At 33.7% G+C, this 25,736-nt stretch overlaps 2 protein-coding genes across 5 annotated transcripts in view; one reads left to right on the plus strand and one right to left on the minus strand.

Annotated features, from left to right (window-relative positions):
- The window catches only part of MFN1 (mitofusin 1), a 34,282-nt gene extending 14,265 nt beyond the window's left edge, over positions 1-20,017 (plus strand). For all 3 annotated transcript variants that reach the window (XM_060150039.1, XM_060150040.1, XM_060150041.1), the window contains exons 8-18: positions 699-852; positions 966-1,033; positions 7,079-7,200; positions 8,857-8,983; positions 9,156-9,260; positions 9,558-9,660; positions 9,800-10,029; positions 11,969-12,121; positions 13,262-13,458; positions 15,832-15,966; positions 17,837-20,017. In XM_060150039.1, coding sequence (XP_060006022.1) covers positions 699-852; positions 966-1,033; positions 7,079-7,200; positions 8,857-8,983; positions 9,156-9,260; positions 9,558-9,660; positions 9,800-10,029; positions 11,969-12,121; positions 13,262-13,458; positions 15,832-15,966; positions 17,837-17,918 — 1,476 coding nt within the window. In that variant the 3' untranslated portion in view covers positions 17,919-20,017. The remainder of the gene's footprint in view (positions 1-698; positions 853-965; positions 1,034-7,078; positions 7,201-8,856; positions 8,984-9,155; positions 9,261-9,557; positions 9,661-9,799; positions 10,030-11,968; positions 12,122-13,261; positions 13,459-15,831; positions 15,967-17,836) is intronic.
- Positions 20,018-23,464: 3,447 nt separating this feature from the next.
- The window catches only part of GNB4 (G protein subunit beta 4), a 59,392-nt gene continuing 57,120 nt past the window's right edge, over positions 23,465-25,736 (minus strand). For both annotated transcript variants that reach the window (XM_060150043.1, XM_060150042.1), the window contains one exon: positions 23,465-24,766. In XM_060150043.1, the coding sequence (XP_060006026.1) occupies positions 24,660-24,766 (107 nt within the window). In that variant the 3' untranslated portion in view covers positions 23,465-24,659. The remainder of the gene's footprint in view (positions 24,767-25,736) is intronic.

Raw genomic sequence — 25,736 nt, forward strand, 5'->3', positions numbered from 1 at the left:
CAGGCTTCTTAGTTGTGGCCTGCTAACTCTTAGTTGCAGCATGCGTGTGGGATCTAGCTACCCAATCAGGGATTGAACCTGGGCCCCGTGCATAGGGAGCGTGAAGTCTTACCCAGTGGACCACCAGGGAAGTCCCCCCAGTGTTTTTTAGAAGAAAAATATACCATCTATGTTCTGATTTCAAATAAAGATAACTTCATTATAGCAAATTTATTGTAGCACTTAATTTCTGATTTTAAAGGTATTAATAGCTTCACTGTAGAAAATTTGGAAAATAAAAGCTTAAGGAAGAAATTAAAATGCCACCTAGTTTTGTGGGTATTGCCTGCATGCCACCTATTAATTTACATAAATATATGTACACATCATATACCCTTAATACAGAACTAGGAACCTTTCCTCATGCCATTAAACACTAATGTTTGTCTACAGTATGTTTCTTAATGGTTGTGTAGTATTTGATGGTCCATCAGAATTTTAAATTAAATGTTCAAGGAAGAATCATTGAGTTAAGAGGAAGATTTCCTGTCAGCAAGTATCAAACTTCATTTATTAGAATTTTTGGATTTGTTACGTATAAGACAACTGTTACCATATCATATAGTAACAATATCACTATAAGTGGAGTTTAGTATAGGCCAGTAACTGTTATATTTGTTTAATTATTAGAATTCTTTTAATACCCTGTTTTTCTCTAGGTACGCAGACAGCACATGGAAAGATGCCTACATTTCTTGGTGGAGGAGCTCAAAGTTGTGGATCCTTTAGAAGCACGGAATCGTATCTTTTTTGTTTCTGCAAAGGAAGTTCTTAGTGCTAGAAAGCACAAAGCCCAGGGGATGCCAGAAGGTGGTATGTATTCATTATTTCATCCTTTTGAAATACAAATAGATTATAAAAATAGCATGCTAGAAATCTTATCTTGCTATATACTAGGTTTTAAAATCTTCACCTAAATATTACAGGTGGGGCACTTGCAGAAGGATTTCAGGCGAGATTGCAGGAGTTTCAGAATTTTGAACAAATCTTTGAGGTAGGAATTTTGTGAATGTACTGACTAATGTAAAACCGTAGCATTGGTTGGAGAGTGAGCATAATCTTCTGTTTTCACTACTTACCTTTGTCAGTAACCTTTGGTGTTATTTAGTGTAGTTTCTGACACAGCAAGTAAAACGAGGAAAGTTGGAAGAAAGAAAGTCCCTGCAAAGTGGATGATCTATAAGAATGGAAAATTAAAGATTGTAATTTCTTCCTATTCTTTTTCTTTAATGTATTTGTGTTTAAATGAGACACTAGTTTCTAATATTTTGTTGTTCAGTGGGTAAAATATTCTATATTCAATAGTCAGGCACAAGATTAAAGAAATGTAATTGCTGTTGGAATGGATAATAGAGCAAAATGAAGATTTTTTTTTTGATAGAACATAGTTAATGTCATTGGACAAAAGTTAATTACATTTCTAAACTGTATTGTCACCTGTTAATTCTCCATGTTTTATGCCAAATGTCCTGAATAAATGAATACAAAAATAATTAAGATATAGGTCCTGTATTTTAGGAATCTAAACTGCTGAGGTGCATGAATAGATAATGTGTGTGCAGCACTGGGGAGGGAAGATACTCTTATGTTTTGGTGTAGGTGTTTTATTCAGAGACATTAAAACTTTCTACATTGACTGAAAAATTCTCTAGCTGTTAATCTTCTTGACTCTAATTTAGCTCTTAGTTGTGCTTATTAGATTGCATATCTCCTTCTCATCGGCAGATGAACACAAATACTTCAGAAATGAAAAAAAACTTCCATCGGTAATTATTCTTCCTTATAAGTAGTAACTGTCTTAATAGTAAGGACATAAATGTTGAATGTACTTGGCAGAATTTTTAAAATTAACCATTTGCTCACTATCCCCTATTTTTAATTTGGTGAGAGGAAGAAAGACCATTAGGTAGATAAAGACAAGGTGTTTAAGAAAACCCATTCTCAGGCCCCTGGGATATCAGAGGTCCCTGGGATATCAGTAGGTGTCTTGTCAAACTAAGCTATAGGATATATGATATCCCAGTTACTCAAAGACCATTGTTTATCTTCTTTCCCTTTTGCTTTCACAAGAGATTCAATGCTCTCCTCACTCTTACTGGTTATAGTCATTTCATCCATGGAGAAAATAATTGGGGAGCATATCATTGTTTCCCTTGTCTTTTCTTATTTATTGAGCTTTTCTTTCTTCCTGTGTGTTTGTGTGCATGTGTGTTTGTCATTGATTTCTCCTACCAAATCATATATTGTTCAGTTATACATTTATACCTCTTTCATATTGGTTCCTGGTACAGCATTTGATTTCCCAGAATATCTCCTTGAAGAGGTGGGAATGAGAAGAATAAAAGATGTGCTGTAGAGCACTGGTTTTCAAACCCGGCTGATGATGAGAAACACATGAGGTACTTTAGAGAACTGCAGACTCCTGACTCATCTCAGAGACTAATCCAGTAGGGCTAGGATGGACCTAGGAATCTGTTATATATTTAAAGTTCCCTGAGTGATTGCAATAATCAGGCAGACTTAGGAACTATTCTTTTTAATGTTTTTAGAAGAAACTTGGCATTTCACTTTTTTATTGTAAAAGTTCATTTGAGCATCTAAAAATTATATATGGAAAAAACTGTTTATGAGCAAGAGCTTTTACATGAAGTTGTGGAGAATGTTAGGCTTTAGAGTTTGAAATTTTTGTTTAAAACTATGATGTAAAATGAGAATCAGCTAGAAATTATTTGAATTTACCTAAAGAAATAATCAGGTGGCAAAAAATTTTGTCTGGATGGCCAGACCTTTTTTTGATAACTGCACTGACAACTCTTTTCAACTTTTGCCAAAGCTGAAATTTGTTACTTTTAAAACTAATTTTGGTAATTTATGATTTCCTATAAATTGGTGCATTTCTGAGAATTTATGATTTAGTATAAAATTGTTCATTTAAAAAAATTTTATATTCCTTTTCTATATCTATACTTATATGTATATATAGATAGATAAAGGATACAAGAAATATCTGTGTATTTTAAACCTTAATTGGATTTACCAATGATCTGATTGCTTTGCTTTTCCTCCAAAGACTTTGGTTAATTTATCAGTTGATACATAGTATTTTTGGGGTTTTATTCATTAAATTCTATGTTAATCTTTACACAAAGTTTCTGCTTTCATTATATAAGTGGGATTGTTTTTTGCTTTTTGGTCTTTAAGAAAGAATTTAGGGCCATGAATTTGTCTGTGAGTGTAGCTTTGGATGTATTCTATAGGTTTCAGTATCCAGTTTCATTGTTGATTAATTTTTAATGATAGCTTTTGGCATTTCCTATTCAATACAGGAGTTACTAAAATTCAGATGTTTTGATTATTATCATCTAACTTTTCTTGATTTTTTTTGCATTGTGATCACAAATGTGGCCTTTATACACATTTTCTCTGTTTTTAGAATTCAATATTGTGTGTGTAGTCTTATAAGATGATTTTTGTATAAAGAAAAACTGTACCAAGTTAATCATTTTATCAAACAGTCTGATCTTTGCCATGGACCTCTTGAGATTCATTTGGTTTAAAAGAAGCTGAATATTATGAACTTTCAGGGTACCAAGTTAAATAAGGCTTGGAAATTAAATAAAATCAATCAAGAAAATCAATGTTAATTCTATTCATATGTTTTCTTGTTTTCAACCTATATTTGGACAGGTGTATATTCTGAACACAGTTTAGAAATCTAAAATTTTTTTGCCCAAATATTTGACCATTAACTATTCTTAATAGTTTTGTGTCAGTGAATTTGTTGTGAAGGACATTCCTGGGACAACTGGTGAAATTTGGAAATGGACTGTATGTTAGGTTAATAGTATTGTCCTGGTGATAAAAGTTCTGAATACAGTAATTGTTTTGTGGTTGTATAGGAAAATGTCCCCATTCTTAGGAGACACATGTTAATATATTTAGTAGTAAGGCTGTGGTGGTTACAATGAACTGTCAGATTGTTCAGGAAGAAATATATACAGGTATGTATAAAGATGAATATCTATATAGACTTACCTATATAGATCTGCATGGAGAGAGAGAAGGAAAGGTAAACAAAGCTGAATGTTAACATTTGGTATATTTACTTGAAAGGTATATTGTACCTTGGTGTTCTTTCTTGCAATTTTCCTGTCAGTTTAAGATATTTCAAAATAATACATTGAGAGTGGTAAATAGCATGTTATTGGGTATTTAGGGTCTTTTATCAAGGGGACTTGACAAGCTGGTTTATGTTTTTGTTTTTGTTTTTGTTCTTTGCGGTACGCGGGCCTCTCACTGTTGTGGCCTCTCCCATTGCGGAGCACAGGTTCTGGACGCGCAGGCTCAGCGGCCATGGCTCACAGGCCCAGCCGCTCCGCGGCATGTGGGATCCTCCCGGACCGGGGCACAAACCCCTGTCCCCTGCATCGGCAGGCGGACTCTCAACCACTGTGCCACCAGGGAAGCCCTGTATGTCTTAATTACACATAAATATTAATATTTACAAATTTGTAACTACATATGACTAAATCATCAGCTGTTTTCTGTAGATGTTATTAGAAAATCAGAAGATGATCATAATTGAGATGTGATTATTGTTTTGGTTCTAAATCTTTAATAAGTTTTAAAACAGCCTACAGGATACTCTGACAAGATGGAATTTAAATTGTCTGGTGTAGTATTTTAAATTTCTCCTTGGAAAATTAGAGTTCCTGATAAAATAAGTCTGGGAACTGCTGCATGCTATATATGTCTCCCATGGAGATTCATAAGTATATTAGTATATAAAGGGCTCTGAGAAACTGTTCAGTAAAGAACCTTTATTTAAATTAGCATTCCCTGGGACTTCCCCAGTGGTCCAGTGGCTAAGACTCAGTGCGCCCAATGCAGGGGGCCCGGGGTCAATCCCTGGTCAGGGAACTAGATCCCACATGCTGCAACTAAGACCTGGTGCAGCCAAATAAATAAATATTTAAAAAAATAAATTAGCATTCCCTATACTTAGTTTGGAATAGAGTATTCCTTTTGCAGTTGACTTCTGATATTTTTCTGATCAGCGGGAACGTCAGTGTGGGATACTTTTTAATTAGAAAAAGATTGCCTGTTTTCTTCTTTATACTTATTCACCAATGTATATTTTTGAATCAAGGAATAACTTGTATATTGCCTAATAACTTTTGGAGGTTTTTTCTTTTTCTCTAGTCTAGCTCTAATACTGTGCTGTTATCTACAAATTTGGGGTCTTCATTGCTGATATCTAGATCTGCTTCATCGAGGAACAGAATTTCTTTTAACTTTTTTTTCTTTTAAAAATATTTTTATTCTTTTATTATAGTTTTTGTGATGGTTAATTTGGCAATTTATGAGATAGTTATTTAAAGTAAAATCATAACTTAGTTTTGGTCATTAAAAAATAAGCAGTTTGAAAAAAAATAAGCAGTTTGCACTTTAAATGTTTAATATATTGTAGTTATTGGTGGCTTCTGCTTTGGCATATACAGAACAGGAATACTGTAACTTCTTATTAGTAATCTCTTCAGGATTAGTGATAATTGAGTGATGTATAAATGAGCTTGACAATGAGCAAAAGTAAGACTATGCACTGAAAAAAAGTAATGGGCTCTGAGTTAAGACATAAACTGTTAACTAAATGAATTACCCTCATGTGCCCTATAGCTAAAGAAATGAATCTGCTTTGTTTTCTATACCTCAAAAAAATACCAAAGAGAGAATTTAAAAGTCTCTTCTGTCTTAGTGAAATAATCATTTTAGAGATGTGACGGCTCAGCATAGATTATAAATAGAACACTGAATGAATATATAATATACTAATGATTTCACCATAACAAATATAGTGCTAGTGTATTAAGTGACTACCTTTTAAAGCTTAAAAGCTATTTATTTTGATAAAGGATAGTAATTACTTTCAGAAGTAATTACCACAATTTGTACTGGTTTTATATTAAGTTCAAGAAGATGAATTCATGGAAATATTGGAGAGTTGGGGAGTATATCCCTCATTTGATGTCGTGACCCAGATGAGTGTTCTTGGTTGTTCAAAGACCAGATAGTATTTCTCTACACTTGCGGTTGTTTTCAAATGTTATGTCAGTACAGAATTTGACTTTTCTATGATGTAAAAGTGAAAGGCCAATTTTAATTTAATAATTTTGCTAGCACTTAAATGATGAATCACAGTAAATGTTTTAAATAACAAGTAATATGCACATATATTGAAACTGAAACAAAATTTCACAAAAGAAATATCCATCATCATATGTGGTGCATTCTGATGTATTCTCTGTGTAAAAAACACAGGTCATGAAACACTAATTGATTTGTACAACTGTTAGTAAGTTGTGAGCTACAGTTAGTGAAAGTGAAACATGAGATAAGGCATCATTCTGACCTATATGCACACACTATATAGTCCAATGACAATAATGGGATTATCTTAGAAATAGCTTTAGATATTTTTCTATAAACAATTTAAAATATTACTTAGGTTGTTTGCTGTTAAATAGTATTTTTCAATTTGTTCAAGCTTTAATCTGTAGAAGTCCTTTTTACTAACTTTATGTGAATCGTATCGTTCATTTGTTTCAATGTAGAATTCTATTTCATGGCTTAAGAACTTCATGAGGTTTTCATTGCAAATATGAGAAAAATCAAGATAGATGGACTAGAAGTAGATTAAAGGTGATCCAAATAAAATTAGTAATCCTAATAGGAAACCTTTTTTAACATTGAAAATAGCACCCTTTTTTATTTATTTAAAAAAATAATATAGTCAAAGAGCCATTGCACATTACTGTGTAAAATTACACAAAGCTGTGAACTTGCTGTTAAAGCCTTTTAACTTTTAAATTTTTGACATTTTTTTTTACCTTTATAATTTTAAGTTGTGTTTGTCATCCATTTATTTTCTATCCTTATGTCTGTTTTGGTTAACATTACAAACAGCAAGTTTTTGTGTTTAAATTCCTGAAAACGTTGGGATGGAATTACAGTAATGTGTTATGGCTTGGGCCCCTCGCAGGAGTGTATCTCGCAGTCAGCAGTGAAAACAAAGTTTGAACAGCACACTATCAGAGCTAAACAGATACTAGAAACGGTGAAAAACATAATGGATTCAATAAACGTGGCAGCAGCAGAGAAAAGGTATGAATTCATTTTATTGCAAAATTATTTTTGTGTCAATATGAATTCTTTAGACTAAGGTTTAAAATTTTTATATTATTAAATACCTTTCACACTAACATCAACCTTGCAGGTTTAGCTGATGCCTACTTGCATGTTTTTTAATGAATATTTGAAACTATAAATATTTTTTTTACAACCTTGAACAAATACATCATTTACATCCCCTGGATCTCAGTATTCTCGTGTGTGAGCTGTGATTTTAAAATGTTCAGTGGCTTTAAATGTCTTTAAAGCAGTGAAAGAACCATTTCTTCCAGCAGAATTTCTCGAAGTCCAAAACAGGTGACCCTCTTTTTACATTCAACCTATCACTCATCTTTCATGTATTCATACATTGAAACCTTGAAATCACTCCTTTATGCCAGTTGTGGTTTTATATCAGCTGGTAAACAAACAAGGTGATACTACCTGCCAGCCAGAAAGTGAATTTGGTAAGCATTACTCTATATGTCATACTATATTGCAGTATATTTTTCCATTTATTACCTTGTAATGATGAAAATGAATACACGAAAGTGCCAACACTAGTCGAAGAAGAGGGTAGTTCTCACAAACTTGGTATACTTGAAACAGAGATTAAGATGTTATTAGATGTTATAAGCATAATGATGTTAAGCCTCAATTGGACCTTTAAGTGGGCTTAAGCCAATCAATGGGAAGATATAAAGAATCTAAGATTAAATCCAAGATATAAAATTGGGGATTTTAAATGTATTTGATCTTGCTGAGAACAAAACTCCACTCATATCTAGGTCTGTTGCCTAATTTTGACACTTTAGCAGGAATGCATTATGTACAACATTAGAGAATTTGCAGCATATAAAACTCAAGGATCAGAACCCAGATTCTGATCTCTGGCCCTATGCACACTGTTTCTGTATAGTGAGCTCAGTTGCTTTATTATGGTAGCCAAAGTAAGTATTCGTCCACTGGATTGACCTTAATTTTTATAAAAATATAGGACATTGAAATAAACGTAGCACAAAAAAGATGTGATTTGAGGGTGGTTCGTATAATCATGCCTTGGGAACAGATGTCTTGGGAAAGATGATCTTAAAAGGATCTCAGGCTTTTATTTTCCTATATCATCCAGGGGTTGACAAATTTTAGCAGATAGTAAATATTCTAGGCTTTGTAGGCTATACTGTCTCTTTGGCAACTACTCAGTTCTGCGGTTTTAGAGCAAAAGCAGCCATATACACAATAGGTTCATGAATGCTTGTGGCTGTGTTCCAAGAAAACTTTAACAGAAACTAGCAGATGGCTGGATTGGGCTTGCAGAGTGCTGTTTACTGGCCCCTGTTTATTAAGTAGACTTAATATTGAGTTAGTTCTGTTTTGACTGTTCATATCTATGAAATGGGTGGAGAGTTAGCATCCTTATTAATCCTTTGTGGGATTCAGGTACCACATGAGCAGAGAGACAGTTTATATCCAATCATCTGTAAAACATTTTATAAGTGAAATATTATTTGAATCCTTTTAGATGTTGAAATACAAGATTTTTTTTTCTTCTATCATGCTAACGGTTCAATATATAAGTGAGTGTTTGTACTTAATTTCTTTGGGACTTTAATACACCCTGAATATTAATTACTTTTCATACTATAATAGGGTTTATTCAATAGAAGAGAGGGAAGACCAAATTGATAGACTGGACTTTATCCGAAACCAGATGAACCTTTTAACACTGGATGTTAAGAAAAAAATCAGGGAGGTTACAGAGGAGGTTGCAAATAAGGTGGGTAACATTAGCTTTGTGATTATAATATCTGGGAATGGAAATACTTTTGATAATGCTAGAAATGGTATCTGTTACCTTAAAGGAATATTTAAGTTTTTTCAATTTAATTTTTTTGAGTAGCTGGTAATCTTGTTTAAATATTTTAATTCTGATATTTTAATATTTTTAGGTTTCATGTGCAATGACAGATGAAATTTGTCGACTCTCTGTTTTGGTTGATGAATTTTGTTCTGAGTTTCATCCTACTCCAAGTGTATTGAAAGTATATAAAAATGTAAGTTAAATTGTAGTTAAATGTTATTCAGATACAGTTTCCTTATCTTATTCTGACTCTTATTCCACTCTTTAGTGGTTTGGCCATTTTAGTGTCTTCATGGCAATCAGTACATGATTAAACTATTACATCTCCTGTGCACTCTTGTAATAAATCTAAACTATAAAGTACACAGAAGAATTATCATCTTAGAAAAGAATAAGATCATTTTAGTGTTTACTACTTTTTTGACATTTTAATAAAATCTGCATATATTCTAGAGGAAAAAATAACGTGGACATTTACCATTGTTAACAGGAGTTAAATAAGCACATAGAAGATGGAATGGGAAGAAATTTGGCTGATCGGTGCACCAATGAAGTCAATGCTTCAATGCTTCAATCCCAGCAAGAAATTATTGGTAATATTTATGTCTGCAAGTTCGTGTGTAGTTTTTTCTTTATGTTGTTGTTAAAAGATTTATTATAAAATCCTTTAGATATTTTATAAAATATTATTTACTGTTGTTAACTAAAATATCATAATTCGGTTCTTTCTAGAAAATTTGAAGCCATTACTTCCAGCTGGTATACAGAATAAACTACATACACTGATTCCTTGCAAGAAATTTGATCTCAGCTATGACCTAAATTGTCACAAGTTATGTTCAGATTTTCAAGAGGATATTGTATTTCATTTTTCCTTGGGCTGGTCCTCCCTTGTCCATCGTTTCTTGGGTCCTACAAATGCTCAGCGGGTGCTTCTAGGATTATCAGAGCCTATCTTTCAGGTATATATATATCTATCTATATATTTTTTTTTTGAGTAGGCTTTTTATTAGGTGGTTATTGCTGTACTATACAGGTATGTATCTGATTCTACCAGTTTAGAGTCTCTTTTTAAAAACTTTTTTGAATTTATCAATTCAATAATTTTTTTAATTAATTAATTTTATTTTTCTTTTTGGCTGCGTTGGGTCTTCATTGCTGTGCGTGGGCTTTCTCTAGTTGCAGCGAGCGGGGGCTACTCTTCGTTGCGGTGCTTGGGCTTCTCATTGTGGTGGCTTCTCATGCTGCGGAGCACAGGCCCTAGGCACATGGGCTCAGTAGTTGTGGCTCATGGGCTTTAGGGCGCAGGCTCAGTAGTTGTGGCACATGAGCTTAGCTGCTCCGCGGCATGTGGGATCTTCCTGGACCAGGGCTCGAACCTGTGTACCCTGCATTGGCAGGCGGATTCTTAACCACTACGCCACCAGGGAAGTCCCTCAATTCAATAAATTTTCAGAAAACTTACAGAGTTGTAAAACCATCGCCACAATCCAGTTTTAGAACATGTCTGTCACCCCAAAGGCTACCCTTGTGCCCATTTGCAGTCAGTTGTCATTTCCACCTCCAGCCCTACTGCTAGTCAGGTTTCTCTAGCTATCATTTTTACCCTTCAGGACATTTCATATCAATGGAATCACACAAAATGTGGCCTTTTGTGACTGGCTACTTTCACTTAGCATGATGTTCTCAAGGTTTGTCATCATGGTATATGAATGTTGTAGCATGTATCAATACTCCATTTCTTTTTTTGGATGAATAATATCCCATTATGGATATCACACATTTTATTTATCCATTCACCAATTGATGGACATTTGAGTTGTTTGTACTTTTTGGCTATTATGAGTAATGATGTTTTAAATACTCATAGACTGTTTTTATATGGACATCTGTTTTCATTCCTCTTGAGTATATATGTCTAGGAGTGAAATAGCTGGACCAGATGGTAACTCCATGTTTAACTTTCTGAGGAACTGCTAAACTGTTTTCCAAAGCAGCTGCACCATTTTACATTCCCACCAGCAATGTATTAAGGTTCCCTTTCTCCACATGCTCATCAAGACCTGTTATCATCTTTTTTATTATGGCAAATGTGAAGTTGTATCTCATTGTAGTTTTGATTTGTATTTCCTTAATGACTGATGATTTTGAACATCTTTTCATGTGCTTATTCGTGTATCTTATTTTGTAACATGTCTATTCAAATCATTTGTCCATTTTTAAATTAGGTTATTTGGCTTCTTATCGACTTGTGGGAGTTCTTTATATATATTCCAGATACATACAAGTCTTTATCAGATACATGATTTCCAAATACGTATGTTTTTCTAGTCTGTAGCTTGCCTTTTAATTTTCTTATGGTGTATTTTGAAGTGTAAAAGATTTTAACTTTGCTTTTATTTTTTTTTTATTTTTAATTTTTATTTTTTATTTTTGGCCACGTAGCTTGTGGGATCTTAGTTCCCCAACCAGAGATTGAACCCAGGCCCTCGGCAGTGAAAGCGTATAGTCCTAACCACTGGACCGCCAGGGAATTCAAAAGGTGTTAAATTTGAAGTCCAGTTTTTTTTTAAGGATTGTTTTTTTGGTGTAAAAAAATTTTTTTTTATATACAGTTTTAATTTCACTTGAGAGTTGAAGGCTTGTTGTTTTAGGTAGACTCATTGTATGTTATGAAAATTCATTCTTCATGATATCATTGGTCCATGTCACAGGAGATAACTTTCAGACCATTTTTATTTTCTTCATGTATTTATGGTAAACTCATTAATTGGAGTCATTCTTTTTGTAGATTTACTACTGTAATTTTAAAAGAGAATACAGTCGAATTTTGTAAATGTAACTTTTCCATTTGTAGTGGTTTAATTGAATTAATCCTTTCCCCCCCCCCAACCTTATTAGCTTCCCAGATCTTTAGCTTCTACTCCCACTGCTCCTACCAATCCAGCAACACCAGATAATGCGTCACAGGAAGAACTCATGGTTACCTTAATAACAGCATTAGCCTCTCTTACGTCTAGAACTTCTATGGGCATCATTGTTGTTGGAGGAGTGGTAAGAAATAGTAACTTTTTTTTTGAAACAGTATTTTTTGGTGTAATTGAAATTGAAATTATTGCAAAGCTACCTGCTAGATCAGGAAAAGAAAGATATATTTACTTCAGTTTCCAGGATCTATAAGATGACATGAAAAGTTGTAAGTTAAAATTAGTGAATTGAGTTTCACAAGTCTAATCTTAAAAATAAATATTAAAAAAAAATTTTAATTGAAATATAATTGACATATAAAATAGTATTAGTTTTAGGTGTATGACATGATTTAATGTATGTATATATTGTGAAATGATTACCACAACATAAACAATACTTCCTACTTTTACATCACAGCACACGAAGAAACAATATTTGTGCATTGGAGTAACAGGAATGATCCAGGTCCCTTATCTAGCCTTCTCCAAATACCAAAGGGATCTGCCTTAAAGTATTAAATATTATTTTTTGTAGTAGTTCTTATATGCTAAAAGTTTTTTTCATATCATTAACAGCATAGGTTTATTTTGGTTTGTTTTTATTGACGTATAGTTGATTTACAATGTTGTGTTTCAGGTGTACAGCAAATGATTTAGTTACACAAATATATATATCTCTATTCTTTTTCAGATTCTTTCCCCTTATAGGTTATTACAAAATATTGAGTATAGTTTTCTGTGCTATACAGTAGGTCCTTGTTGGTTATCTTTTTTTTCTTCTTTTTTCTCTTTTGGCCACACCACGCGGCATGTGGGATCTTAGTTCCCCAACCAGGGATCGAACCTGTGCCCCCTGCAGTGGAAGCATTCAGTCTTAACCACTGGACTGCCAGGGAACTCCCAGTTAACTATTTTATATACAGTTCATTTTGGTTTTTTAAACCTTTGACCTAAATTAACATCCCTTTTTGAGATACATTTAATCAACTTACCAAATGCCTGGCAGGTTATAAAAGTTCTTGCCTGGTATTTATGTGCTGCTCCTTTTTTCGACTTGATTTCTGGTAATTTCATATTTTCTCATAGAGAAGGAATATACATTTTTAAAAAAAGGATCTGACTCAAAGACCTGTAGGGAGCCAATGAGTTTTCTAAAATGCCTTTTAGTACAATCTCCCTAGTGGTATTTTTCTTTCTCAAAGTAAGCTGTGAATTTATCTTACAGATTTGGAAAACTGTAGGCTGGAAACTCGTATCTGTTTCATTAAGTATGTATGGAGCTTTGTATCTTTATGAAAGGCTGACTTGGACCACCCGTGCCAAAGAGAGAGCCTTTAAACAGCAATTTGTGAATTATGCAACTGAAAAACTGCAGCTGATTGTTAGCTTCACAAGCGCCAACTGCAGCCACCAAGTACAACAGTAAGTTGCAAGATTCATCTATTTTTGTTTTAAAGCTTTACTGAAGTAGGACATACATGCAGAAATGCATAAATAAGAGTACAGCTCAAAGAATTATCACAACATGAACACATTTTATAATTGCCACCAAAGTGGAAAACACAGAACGATACCAAACAAGTGGGCTCAAAATGCATGGTGGTACGTAATTTATTTTTACTATTATAGCCCAGATTTGTAGGTTTAAAGGCATGATTTTTTAAAACTCAAGAGAATTTTATTATAATAATAAATACCTGGGTCCACCAAGTTTATGTATCTTAAATATTTGTTTCATTGATTTAGTAAAAACATATAGAACTCCAGTCAAATCAATGCATAATATTCTGTATTAGAGTGCCCCTGAGAGCTGAATTAGAAAGTTTTCTGAGCTAAAGATGATTGCAATTTAATAGAAGAAACATGTACATAATTATAATAAAAGGTGAAAAGTGAAAAGTAATGAGAGCTTCATAATGTGAGGCTCTAGAATCTTTTTTTTTTAAATGGCATTGAGTATTTATGTATTTATTTATTTATTTATTGGCTGCATTGGGTCTTCGTTGCTGTGTGTGGGCTTTCTCTAGTTGTGGCAAGTGGGGGGCTACCCTTTGTTGCGGTGCGTGGGCTTCTCACTGTGGTGGCTTCTCTTAGGCACGTAGGCTTCAGTAGCTGTGGCGCGCAGGCTCTAGAGCGCAGGCTCAGTAGTTGCGACACATGGGCTTAGTTGCTCCACGACATGTGGGATCTTCCCGAACCAGGGCTCGAACCCGTGTCCCCTGCATTGGCAGGCGGATTCTTAACCACTCTGCTACCAGGGAAGTCCCTAGAATCTGAAATCATGAAGGATAGTGGATCAGCAAAGATTTCCTAGAGGAGAGGTAGCCTGATGAGACTTGAACATCAGAATAGAAGGAGCAAGACAGAGAAAACAGCTCAAACCAAAGGCAAGAAGGTTGGGGGAAAAGGAATGTGTTCAGAAACGTGAGATAATTTCAGTGTGGCAGATGTGTACATAAGAAGGGGTCCATTGAAGTATAAACCTAACACTAGGACTGAGGTTTGGATAATTAGGAACCCTGGGAGTGATATCATTAACATTTAGCTCTAGAACAGATAACTTTGCAGTGGTGTGGTGTGTAAAGTGGTTTAGACTCAGGAGACAAGAATTGCAGGGAGATTAAACTGTTTCAGACACAAGTTCAGAGCCTGTACTAACCTAGTTAAGTTAGAGCTATAGGGAATGGAAGCAATGGGAGCACAGAACTGAGACCACAGAATTAGTTCACTCATTTACCAAATATTTATTGAGCTCCTATTTTATATAACTGTTAATTTTGATTTATTTATATTAAGATCTTTTTCTTTAATGAGGATAAACTGGACCTCCAAACAAAATCAGCTGAGGCTCACATTCATAAAAACAGAATTAATGAAGCTTACTATTCATTTCATCATCAAACATTTATTAATTGCCTACCGTGTGACAATAAATACTCTAGAACTTATGGGAAATTAAAAGCTAAAGATAACTTGTATTCTTCCTTAGAGGACTTTACACTCTAATGGAGGCAACCTCAAATAATTACTCCGGTTAAAATAATACTAGCTAAAAATAATAATACTAGCTAAAATAATAATAATACTACTAGCTAAATATTAATGTAATAAAATATTAAAATAAAAAGATGCTTCATTTGTCTGATATTGGTATTTGGTCAGATAGGGAGAGAATGGAGGGGGAAAGGACCCTGGGAAAGATGAAGATGCGCAGGAGAATAGTTGCAGAGAAAAACAAGTCAGTTCATCAAATTCCAGTGGTACACACCTACCAGGCATGCTCCAAGTTGCAAAAATATAAATATATTTTCCAAAGTTAACATATTAACTAGCACACAAATTAAATACAGCCCTTTTGTTCTAGAAATGTGGTTAAATGTTGCTATAGTTTAAAGTATTTTTGACTGTCACCGAAGTTCATGAAATTTTCTTTCCTGTTCTCAGTAATTTATTTCTGTAGGCAGGGGACAAGAGTAAGGCTTATTATGCTTCTGAAGAAATATACCCATCCTTTGCCTTTTTATAGCTTATTCATATTTACAGCAATATGGCAGAGTAATGTTATTACCCACTGAGCATTTGTCTTGAGGCCAGATGAAATTAAGCCCACAGTCATATTAAGCTTATAAGTGCCATACCCTCCCTCATACCATTCTTAGCCGTGTTCTTTGATACCTTATATTTTTGGGAATTTTTTAAACTTGTGATCTCTTTTTTTAATATAAACTTTAAATGAAATTTTATTCATTTTAAAAGACATTCATGACTGCTGATAAAATTATTTTTTATTTGAAGGGAAATGGCAACCACTTTTGCTCGCCTGTGCCAACAAGTTGATATTACACAAAGACATCTAGAAGAGGAAATTGCCAGATTATCCAAAGAGATAGATCAACTGGAGAAAATACAGAACAATTCAAAGCGCTTAAGGTATTTGAACCTTTTGTCCTTAATAATATGAACATTTATTGGTTTCATTACCAAAATATAATTATGTAAAATCACTAGCAAATTTATGTTAAAATTTTTGGCTTTCTGCATTGGCTTAATTGTAATTTTGCAATTTCAATGAAAGCTAATTTGAACAACAAAAAAAAACAAATCTGAATTTAAAGGAATTTTTTAGATCTAAGCTTATAGCTCTATGTTAAGCTATACTGGTCCTTATTCAGAGCAGAAGTTTTGTAATTAAAAGTATGAGTATGAATTTTCAGTCCTACATATCCAAGACCCATAGCTTTTCTTCTCATTGGGGACTGTTAGGTATACTTAAATTTGAAGCAACGGAAGTAAACAAGATATCCTAATATAATGTGGAATTCTGGTTTAATATGATTTGCCATGGATTCTTTGGAGTCTAAATAAATTGTGCTTTGGGGGTCAAGACCAGAAGTATCACCACGAGATCTATACTTCTTGGCAGTTCTTTCAGCTTTATTACCCATTAGCTGGCTCACCTACAAGTCTGGTAGAATCATTAAGCATCATTTACTTCCTGCTGCTACTTACCAGGGCACATGCTACATACAGTTGCCTATATAAAAACAGTTTGCAACGCCTGCAAATTGGAGAGGCTGTCCTTATGACGTGGATTTTGGGACATTATACTTAAAACACCTGTGATAGTGTCCATCCCTGGTATCTTAATCTGAAAAGATTAAGATTTAGCAGTCACATTCTCATTGCATCTCCATTTCAGGGTCTCTGAAAAAGGTGACTGCCTATCACTTAAACCCCAGCATCACTTCTCACACACAAATACACCCAAGTTAATTTCACATATTCCATTGCTCCTATTTTAAGTTAGGTCATCCCAAATACAGCTTTTCAAATTTGGTGAAACTATATCCAATAGAAATTTTTTTTTTAACCTCGGTAGGTTTTTAAATATTTTTCATCTTGCTATAGTAAAAAGCCATAACTGATAAAATAGATTATTGGTACTTATGTAGCTTTCAGATTTTGGCAGGACTGACTTGAATAAGTATCAATATTTTTGATCTGCTAATTCTTCTAATAGGAAAGTTTAGAATAATATTAACATAATAAGTTTAGAATATTATTAACATAATATTTGGAATCTCCCTTGTTACTAAATTAGGCTTTTAGCCATTCAGATATAATTTAACTTAACTAATGCTTCAGGAGCATTACTTGAAGAAATATACAGTGGAGTTCACAAGAACATTTAACTTATGACCTTGACCATATGCACTCAGCAACAAACAAAACAGGACCAAGAAAAGAGAGAAACTCATTTAAGTATGTGTGTGTGCCCTGGCAGAGTATGAGAATGGGAGATACAAACCTGCATTCCCCTGTCAATTTACATTGTTTTCCCTCTTGTTATGGACATTTGGCTGCATCAAGTACAATTTTAATATTTAAAAAAAATATTTTTGGTAACTATGGTCCTTTGACATCTACCAGCTACTTTGTGTATACATAAAACCACTTATTCTACACTTTATTCTTAACGGGAATTCAAGAACAATTATGTCTTTATGTGACTTAGGATGTAACTCCCATGTAAGGTGATATGACTCCACTGTCTCTTAGGCTTTTCATTCTTATTAAAGATTTTATCTCAGTATACCTTTCTTCTGGCCATTGGATTCTGTGTTTATTGCAAAGTTACAGTAGCACATATAATAAATGCTTTAAAAACAGTTGATGATGTGAGTTCAGACAAATGTAGCAACAGCTGGCTAGTGATTTTTTTTTAAGATTTGCATGGGATGCATTTTTTCTCATTGACCTTTATGATTAGATTGGTGTTTTATTCATTTTTTTAAATTAGAAATAAAGCTGTTCAACTTGAAAACGAGCTGGAGAATTTTACTAAGCAGTTTCTACATTCAAGCGATGAAGAAGAATCTTAACAATAGAGATTGCTTTGGTGATCATGATAGAAGATGGAACTTGGAAGATGGGGACAGTTATTTTTATGAAGTGACTTTAAATATGAATTATACTAACTATACCTAAATAGCAAATCCTTGAGTAGATCCTGGTATTGATCTATCTCAGGGTGTGTGCATTTCTGAAAAGTGTTGTCTCTTTAGTTTTAATTTTGGGTAAAGAAAAATCCTTTGATATGTGAAAATGATGAATTAGTTTAAAGAACCAACTCTCTGACCCCTGCGGGGTGGGGCCTTGCTCTTAATTAGGGCTCTCTTTGTTTTTGATTCTGAAAAACTCTGCTTCCTGGCATCCAGGAGTTAGAGAATGCTCCTTTCATCTTCTTTCTCAAAACGAATTTTTGATGCCTATTTCAATGGGAATAGTCACATTTTTGTTTTATAAACTGCACTGCTCTAACCACAAAGGAGTGTGGAATGTTCTTGAGTGTATTATTTATGCAGGTTACAATCACTTTCGCATCCTGGCAGGTATGTAAACCACTAATAATGCTGTTTTTACTCCCTCTTTTATTCCTATTAAAATTGATGTAAAACAGTATATAGGTTTGTTATTATAGAGTCCTTATAAAGGTATTTGCGTCTAAATAGTTTTCTCATGTTTCTCAAGAAACACTTCCAGCCTCAGCTCTGATTCCAGTAAGGAAAGCTTTCTATCTCAGTTTTAAGAGTTAAGTTTGAAGTGATAAAAATAGCCAGAGATATGGGAGATCTGAATTTTGGGTGGCTACAGTCATGTACAAATGCTGTTCTTTAGAAAGTATTTGCCAAGGATACTGCTGGGTTGTCCCCCGGGGTGGCTTTTAAACATTGTATGAATTTGACAGGTCACGGTTGAAAATTATGTTTTTTACCTTAATGAAATGTTTATGAGTTCAAGTATTGTTTGTTTCTATGTTAAAAACTAATAGAAAAGTTATATGGAAACATTAAAAAACTGACATTCTAAGGCTTTGCTACACAAAACGTAGTTTTGAGGACCACCAAATCAGCATCACCTAGATGCTTGTTAGAAAGGCACAATCCCAGAAGACACAGCACATTTGGCAAGTATAGGTTATGCTGCTTTTCCATGGGAGGGATAACATTTCATGCTTTTTTCTTTTAATACTCAGTACTTCTTTTTCTCTGCCTTTAAGGCTCCTGGATGCTATTCAGTCTTTTCACAACAGGTGCAACACTGTTTTCCAGGATATTTTAAGGAGAAAATATTTAGGCCATAGAAGGCTTTCAAAAATATTTTTTATGCAAATCGGATATTAGAATGCAATATTCAAATTCAAATAAATATTCATTTATGGCTAATATTGTTGCTTTATAACCAAAAAATGATACAAGCCACCAAGAAGTGGGATTAGGTAACAATTGCAACATGAAAAACATGTCTAAGACTGGGTACTGCTAATTAAGTTTACAATTTCAAGGCCTTAATCTTTTTTTGGGGGGGGGTCTTAATCTTTATATGCAAGTACTTGAACTTTTGAAATAGCATAGTGGTTTGGTATCACCTCATTAGTACAGTGGTTCTCACAATTTAGTCCCTCAGTCAACAGCAGCACTACACTAGGGAAGTTGTAAGAAGAATTGCATTCTTGGGTCTCATCCTAGACCTACTGAATCAAATACTAGGTTTGGGGACCAGGAATCTCTGGTTTAACAAGCCCTCAAGGTGATCTGATGCATGCTGAAGTTTGGGAACTACAGAATAGTGTAGTGTAGTGTGATTCTCGTATAGTAAGTTTATACTAAGTTTTTCATCACTAGTTTGAATCCAGTTCCGCCTGATCAAGCTTGAAAATATGAGTGTTGGAAATGGGACACTAAAGTAATGAAGCCCAGCCTTTATGCTTAGGGATAATAAGTACACCTATGACCAAGCCCATGAATTATAAAGAATTGTAGCTGTTGGCGTTCAAAGTTATTGCCCATTTCCTTGACTGTCTACTATGTATGTTTGCAGGATTATTTATAAACTTTGTGTAACCTTCAACTTTTTACAAAACTAGATTTTTTATAAGTATGCAAGGTGAAAATAAAATGTTTGCCTGATAGTTGATAAATGTAGCATTTATACTGGCATTTAGTGAGTTTTAATCTTTTAATGATTTTTATGGCTATCTTGGGGAGACCTGCTCATCTTTTTCCTAAGGGAACTTTAAGGGAAAAAAATGACATTTTGATGAAAATCTGTGGCCTTTTAACAGTAGGCTAACATTCACAGTACTACAGAATAGGTCAGTGGCACTCCAGTCTCTTCCTTGCTTCCAGCAGCCCATTCATTTTTCATGAAGAAAATAATTACCAATGTTTAGATAAAGGAATTAGAACTGAACATGAACTATTGGGCTTGGAGTTTAGTTCTGGGACTTAAAAGTAATTCTACTAAAAATCAAAACATGCTACATGAAATCTGTTAAAAGCACTTTATTGATTACAGTATCAATTCACAGCAACATTATTTCACAGAGCTACTGTACAACTAAAGGAACAAATTACTGCAAGAAAGATTCAAGAATACTGTTAAATCATGATACAAGTCCATAGTTTGGTTTAAAGCTTTTTTCTAAGAGCTTTAATCTAATACATTCACCTTTCCCACAAACTACTGACATTCAGATTCAGTTGGCCACAGCTGTTGTAGAAACCATTCTAGGTGAAGAAAAACATTTTAATCAACTTAAAAAACCCACTTAGACATGAATGCCTTTGGATAAGAATATGCAAATGCAAGTGTTCAGATGCTTCTTTGAAAAGAGAAAACAATAGGATAGAGCACCATTGTGTAAGACACAGAAAAGGCTTGAAATATCTACCAAGTATATCACTGAAGTTCTATTAATTAAAAAATACTGTATGATGTAAGATTTTGTCAGGCACATTTAACACCAGTTGAAACATATAACCAGCTTTTTCATATGCTGCATTAATCAACTATTTTGTAGGATCAATTGGATTTAAGAAAAAAGACTTAGGAAATTTTATCAACATGCAAACGAATTTGCTAAACACAAGGTGTACCATCATTCTGATTAATAAATTACTTTTTAAAACAATGCTAGCTTAGACATTCAACTACAGCCCACTTTACTGAGTACCTATTATAACCAATACTTTTAAATATATCAGTGAATTTAAGGCAACTTACAATGAACAATGGGAGAAAAACTAGTAAATATGAAGGGTACTTCACATTCTACTTAACCTAATTTAAAATACCAATTTTATTCACTGTGATACCATTTCTCACAAGATAGTCTGACTGGTGGGTGTTTTAAAAATTCTAACAGGAGGTAAGAAACGCTTTAAAATTTTGCTTTCCACAGTGGCAAAAGGGAAATTAGAAACTGAACATAGTACTTAATTTAAAAATGTTTTTAAGTCTGACTCACACTGTGAAGATTTTAGAAAGAACATGTTTATTACTAAAATCATAGGCCCATTTGGGAGATTGTTTAATCACTTTCCATTAACGTTTAAACACATCAACAGGTAAGCCACAAGTATTCAACTGTTGTACTTTAAACTGTGAGACATTCACCAATGATCAAGCATAAATTTCCATGAATGTCTTCATTTTTAAAAGTCTTAATAATATTACTAAATCTAAGACATCAAAAGTGTTGGAGAAGGTTAGTTATATAATATTGGCACAGTATTTTTTTTTTTTGCAACAATAAAAATTTCACTTTGTCACCTGGAGAAGCCAAGATCCATTTCTCTTTCAATATGTTAACTTTAAAATTACTTAACATATTCCAGAAGCAGCTACCTCCGTTATGTCTAGGAAACTAGTTTACTATCATCATGCAGTATTAATCAGTTCAACTGAGTCTAAATTAAGATAAGGAGATGGCTTACTAGGCTCTCTTGAAGAATTAAGTATCTCTTGATACTTAAGTATCTCATGAAATATTAAGCCTAAATCTTTGCCTCTCTGAAGATGGAATTCAATATGCTGTTGTAACCACAGACTCAACTATAAAAATCCGAGCTAGGGAGGGATCTTGGATATTTAGTCTAAATCTCTGATAGCATAGCTGCCAAAATTGAGGCCTGTCCATCAAAGTGGAGGTGATGTTCTTGCTGAGAGCACAAAGTGCTTGCTTGAGCAGGTTTATGGGATGATTTGCTGAAGCACATGGCAATCACTCCACTTTGTTTTAGAAAAGCGTATGTGCCTTTAAAATATTCTTGCCACATCTTAAAAAAACCTGTTCTTTACGAAGTGATTAAAGACTCTACAAATAAACCTAACTGAGGCGCATGACGTTTAAATGTTTCTTAGGTAAATAGAAAAAAATCAGGCACCAGAACTGCAATATTGATAAAATTCCTTAAAACTACTTTTGGCCATATTTTTTTTAAGTTTTGAAAAACTGAGATTCAAACTGTACTGTGCTTCTACAAATTATACTGACTTTAGGAAGTTCTTATGCACAAAAGAATTAGATGAGCAGATGAACTCAAACTGCAAGGAAACAAATATTGAGCAACTGGAACCCATATCACTAAACAACGGTTTAAGTAGTAAGTTAACGTGGTAATGAGGTCACCATTCGGTCATATGTATAATACGGTCATAACAGCCGTAGTAGTGGTTAATTTTCAGTTGCCTAATACATATTTAATTATGGGAATTGCTTTTTAACTATCTACAAAAACTTTAATAACATTAAATCACTTTTATTAACATTTTGAAGACCACAGACTTCTCATAGTCTGTGTGCCTCTGACTAAAGTATCTTGTTACTAGAACCACTTTCAAAGTAGAGGAGATACTCTCTTTTTATATATATAAGGCTATTTTGCACATGGTAGAAGTGCTCTCTTGAAGAGGATTTTGGAATAAATTGCTGAACTACATGGTAAACCCTCACCCCTCTTTATTTTTGGATATGAATATGTCCCTTTGAAGTATTCTTGCCTTATCTCAAAGAGCTGCTCTTTATGAAGTGATATAAATAGTCCACAAACATTAACAGCTAAAGCTCATAGAAATCTTGAATGTGTATATAAATATACATTCATGCCTGCCATCTACAAGTCTGTTTTTTTGGTCCTATAAATCTTCCTTTTCCCATTTTATTCTTTTTAGTATCTTAAAACAGTTACTTATTTCATTATGGTTGATGCACTTATTAGCACATCCACAATATAAAAATGAAAATTTACATGTAAAATTTGGGAGTATTTAGGTTAGGGTTACAGGTGATAAAAAGTTAACAGACCTATCTCAACAGTTACTGACAGTTTACTGTTACAAAACACAATGCACTTCTACATCAGAAAAACCCCACGACTTTACCATCAAAGAAGACTAACAATCTTCTACTGTCAATCATTTAGATTATTTTTAAGAGAGAAATCCAAGGGTCAAGGATCTCTGTTTAAGTTCAAGGGGGCCCGTTCTAGTAATACACACATTATTATATCACTGACAAGCAGAGGAATTGCTTAGTATTTTCCTCTGACCCCTTCAAGAACTGCTCTTAGAATCTTCTTTTGATCTTGGTATCCTTTGAAGCAAAACCACTTAGAAACCAATATTTTGTGCTAATGGGAGGAAATATTACAGAAGATCAAAAAGCTTGAATGTCTGCTTTTTAAATTTTTGAAGGCACGGAAAGTTAACATCAATTCAGATTTTATATTATGTGAACAAATTCATAAAGCAACTTTCTTAATGATTATAACTAGTCAGACCTGGTGACTGGTTAGATTTTATACTTCTTTGAAAAACGTAATGCCATCACATTATTTTTCCTACCTAGATACACACTGATGGAGAACACTGGGAAAAATCTTTCAGATGCAAGGACAGTCCAAATGTTCATCAATCTGCTGAAATGAGTGCACCTTACAAACTCAGTTCTAGAATATGAAATCAATAGGAAAGCCCAGCTATTTCGAATGCTACCTAAGTGTCATTTGATCATAACCAGCTTTTTAAAATAACAAGAAACCATTCTCATGTGATTACTGCTATCTACCAATTAATATAATACGAGTTTCTTATGTATGTCTAAAATTTCAGAGTGAGATCTCTATTCCCTGGCCATCAGATTATGTCCCCTTCAAAAGACTAAACATGAGCACTAATTTAAATTGATAAGATGGCAGAGGATATTGCAGAAACTAATGATATTCACAAGGACTCCCCTCAGTGGTACCTAGGCCTGTCAGCATTCTTAAACAGTAAGCAACCAGGATCTCTTTTAGATCAAAATGGTCGGAATACAAGGGGACTTGCTTCAAATATCAGTACACACATCAATGGTATCACTTCCATCTATTACTGTGCCTGGTTCCTCCACTATAAAACTCAAAACTATGACACTTTTTAAGGTATACAAGGTTAAAAATGTAGTTCTTAAAAAATGCAAACACATACTCTCAAACATGATAGGCTGCTATAATGTGTACATTCTGTTCTACACAAAGAAAAAGAATTAGACAGTACAAGCAAAAATTCATCAAGGTTAAATTAGCTCAACTCCTCAAATTAATACACTGGTCCTGATCTCAGCAAGCACCTTTACCTTGTTTTCACCTTTTTTTGTTTTGTAGTTTACTGAAAGCTTCTTTTTGTATATAATAATAGAAAAATCTTCACCTGCAAATATAAGGTAAATTCTTTTGCACAGCTATAGGCTGTAGTACTGACTTCTCCAGGTATCAGTGGAGAACAGAAAATTTGTGCTGTTAATTCCAGATTCTAAGAAAACTGTCCCAAGACCCTGTTGCCACAGCCATGCCATCATCAGTTACACCTAAACAGCTGACACGGTTGTCATGACCAGCAAGAACACCTGAAAAACAAAAGTTCAGTAAAAAGTTAGCAATGGGCAAGTTTTAGAATTAAACAAGTGTATGCATAAAAGATCTGGGAGGGTACTTAAAAGCTAACAGGTTCCCCTGAGTTGAGAGACTGAGTGCCAGGGTAAGGTGGGCATGTAGGTAAAATAAAATTCTTTGTATTCCATGAACTTCTGACATGTGCATCAAATTGTGTTTTTCATTTTTGAAAAATTATTTTATAATTATGCTTATGTTCAAAATCATCTATTCAACAACATGTAGTCTTTTATTTTACATCTCTAATAAGTTCATGATACTTCTAAATTTTGCCAATAAGCTATGCTATTTTCAACAAAAACAAAATTTTAAATGTTCAATGAACTTTTACCACCAGAACAACAAAAACATGAGAATGAAGCTGACTTATACTACCACTTCCAAAAATAACAACATAATTTATTTACTTTATTCTTTTAACCACCAAACCCTGGAATGTTTTGGTCATAACTTTCTGAAACCATCAAACTCATCTAGTCTTAGTTTTCTTTTGTATATTTAACCTATTTGATCTTCTGACCACTACACAGGATAAAATTAAATATTCCCAAATATTTGAGAGGAAAATGAGAAAAGTAAAGATTTAAAAGAAGAATTAGAATATATCAAATTCTCAAAAAGAATTTTTTCTTTAATATACTGTTTGAGTTTTCATTATCTCCATATGTAATTAAGCATATCATTTTCACCCAATCTTAGGAACAGAAGTTCATCTTGTCTAACAATATTTTGTGCAGTACCTTCAGTATGGCAATGTTTGGCAACAGGCAAATTTACCATTATGGGTTGAAATAACAAAAAATGACCATTGTGACTAAATACTCCAAGTCATATTGGAAAGAAGAATGAATTAGCAATTCATGAGTCACATTTCAATTTTAAGGTGAAAGTATCCAGTTGAGTCAACTTGAAACCAAACAGCTG

Source organism: Lagenorhynchus albirostris, chromosome 5, assembly GCF_949774975.1.
Source record: "Lagenorhynchus albirostris chromosome 5, mLagAlb1.1, whole genome shotgun sequence".
NCBI lineage: Eukaryota > Metazoa > Chordata > Mammalia > Artiodactyla > Delphinidae > Lagenorhynchus > Lagenorhynchus albirostris.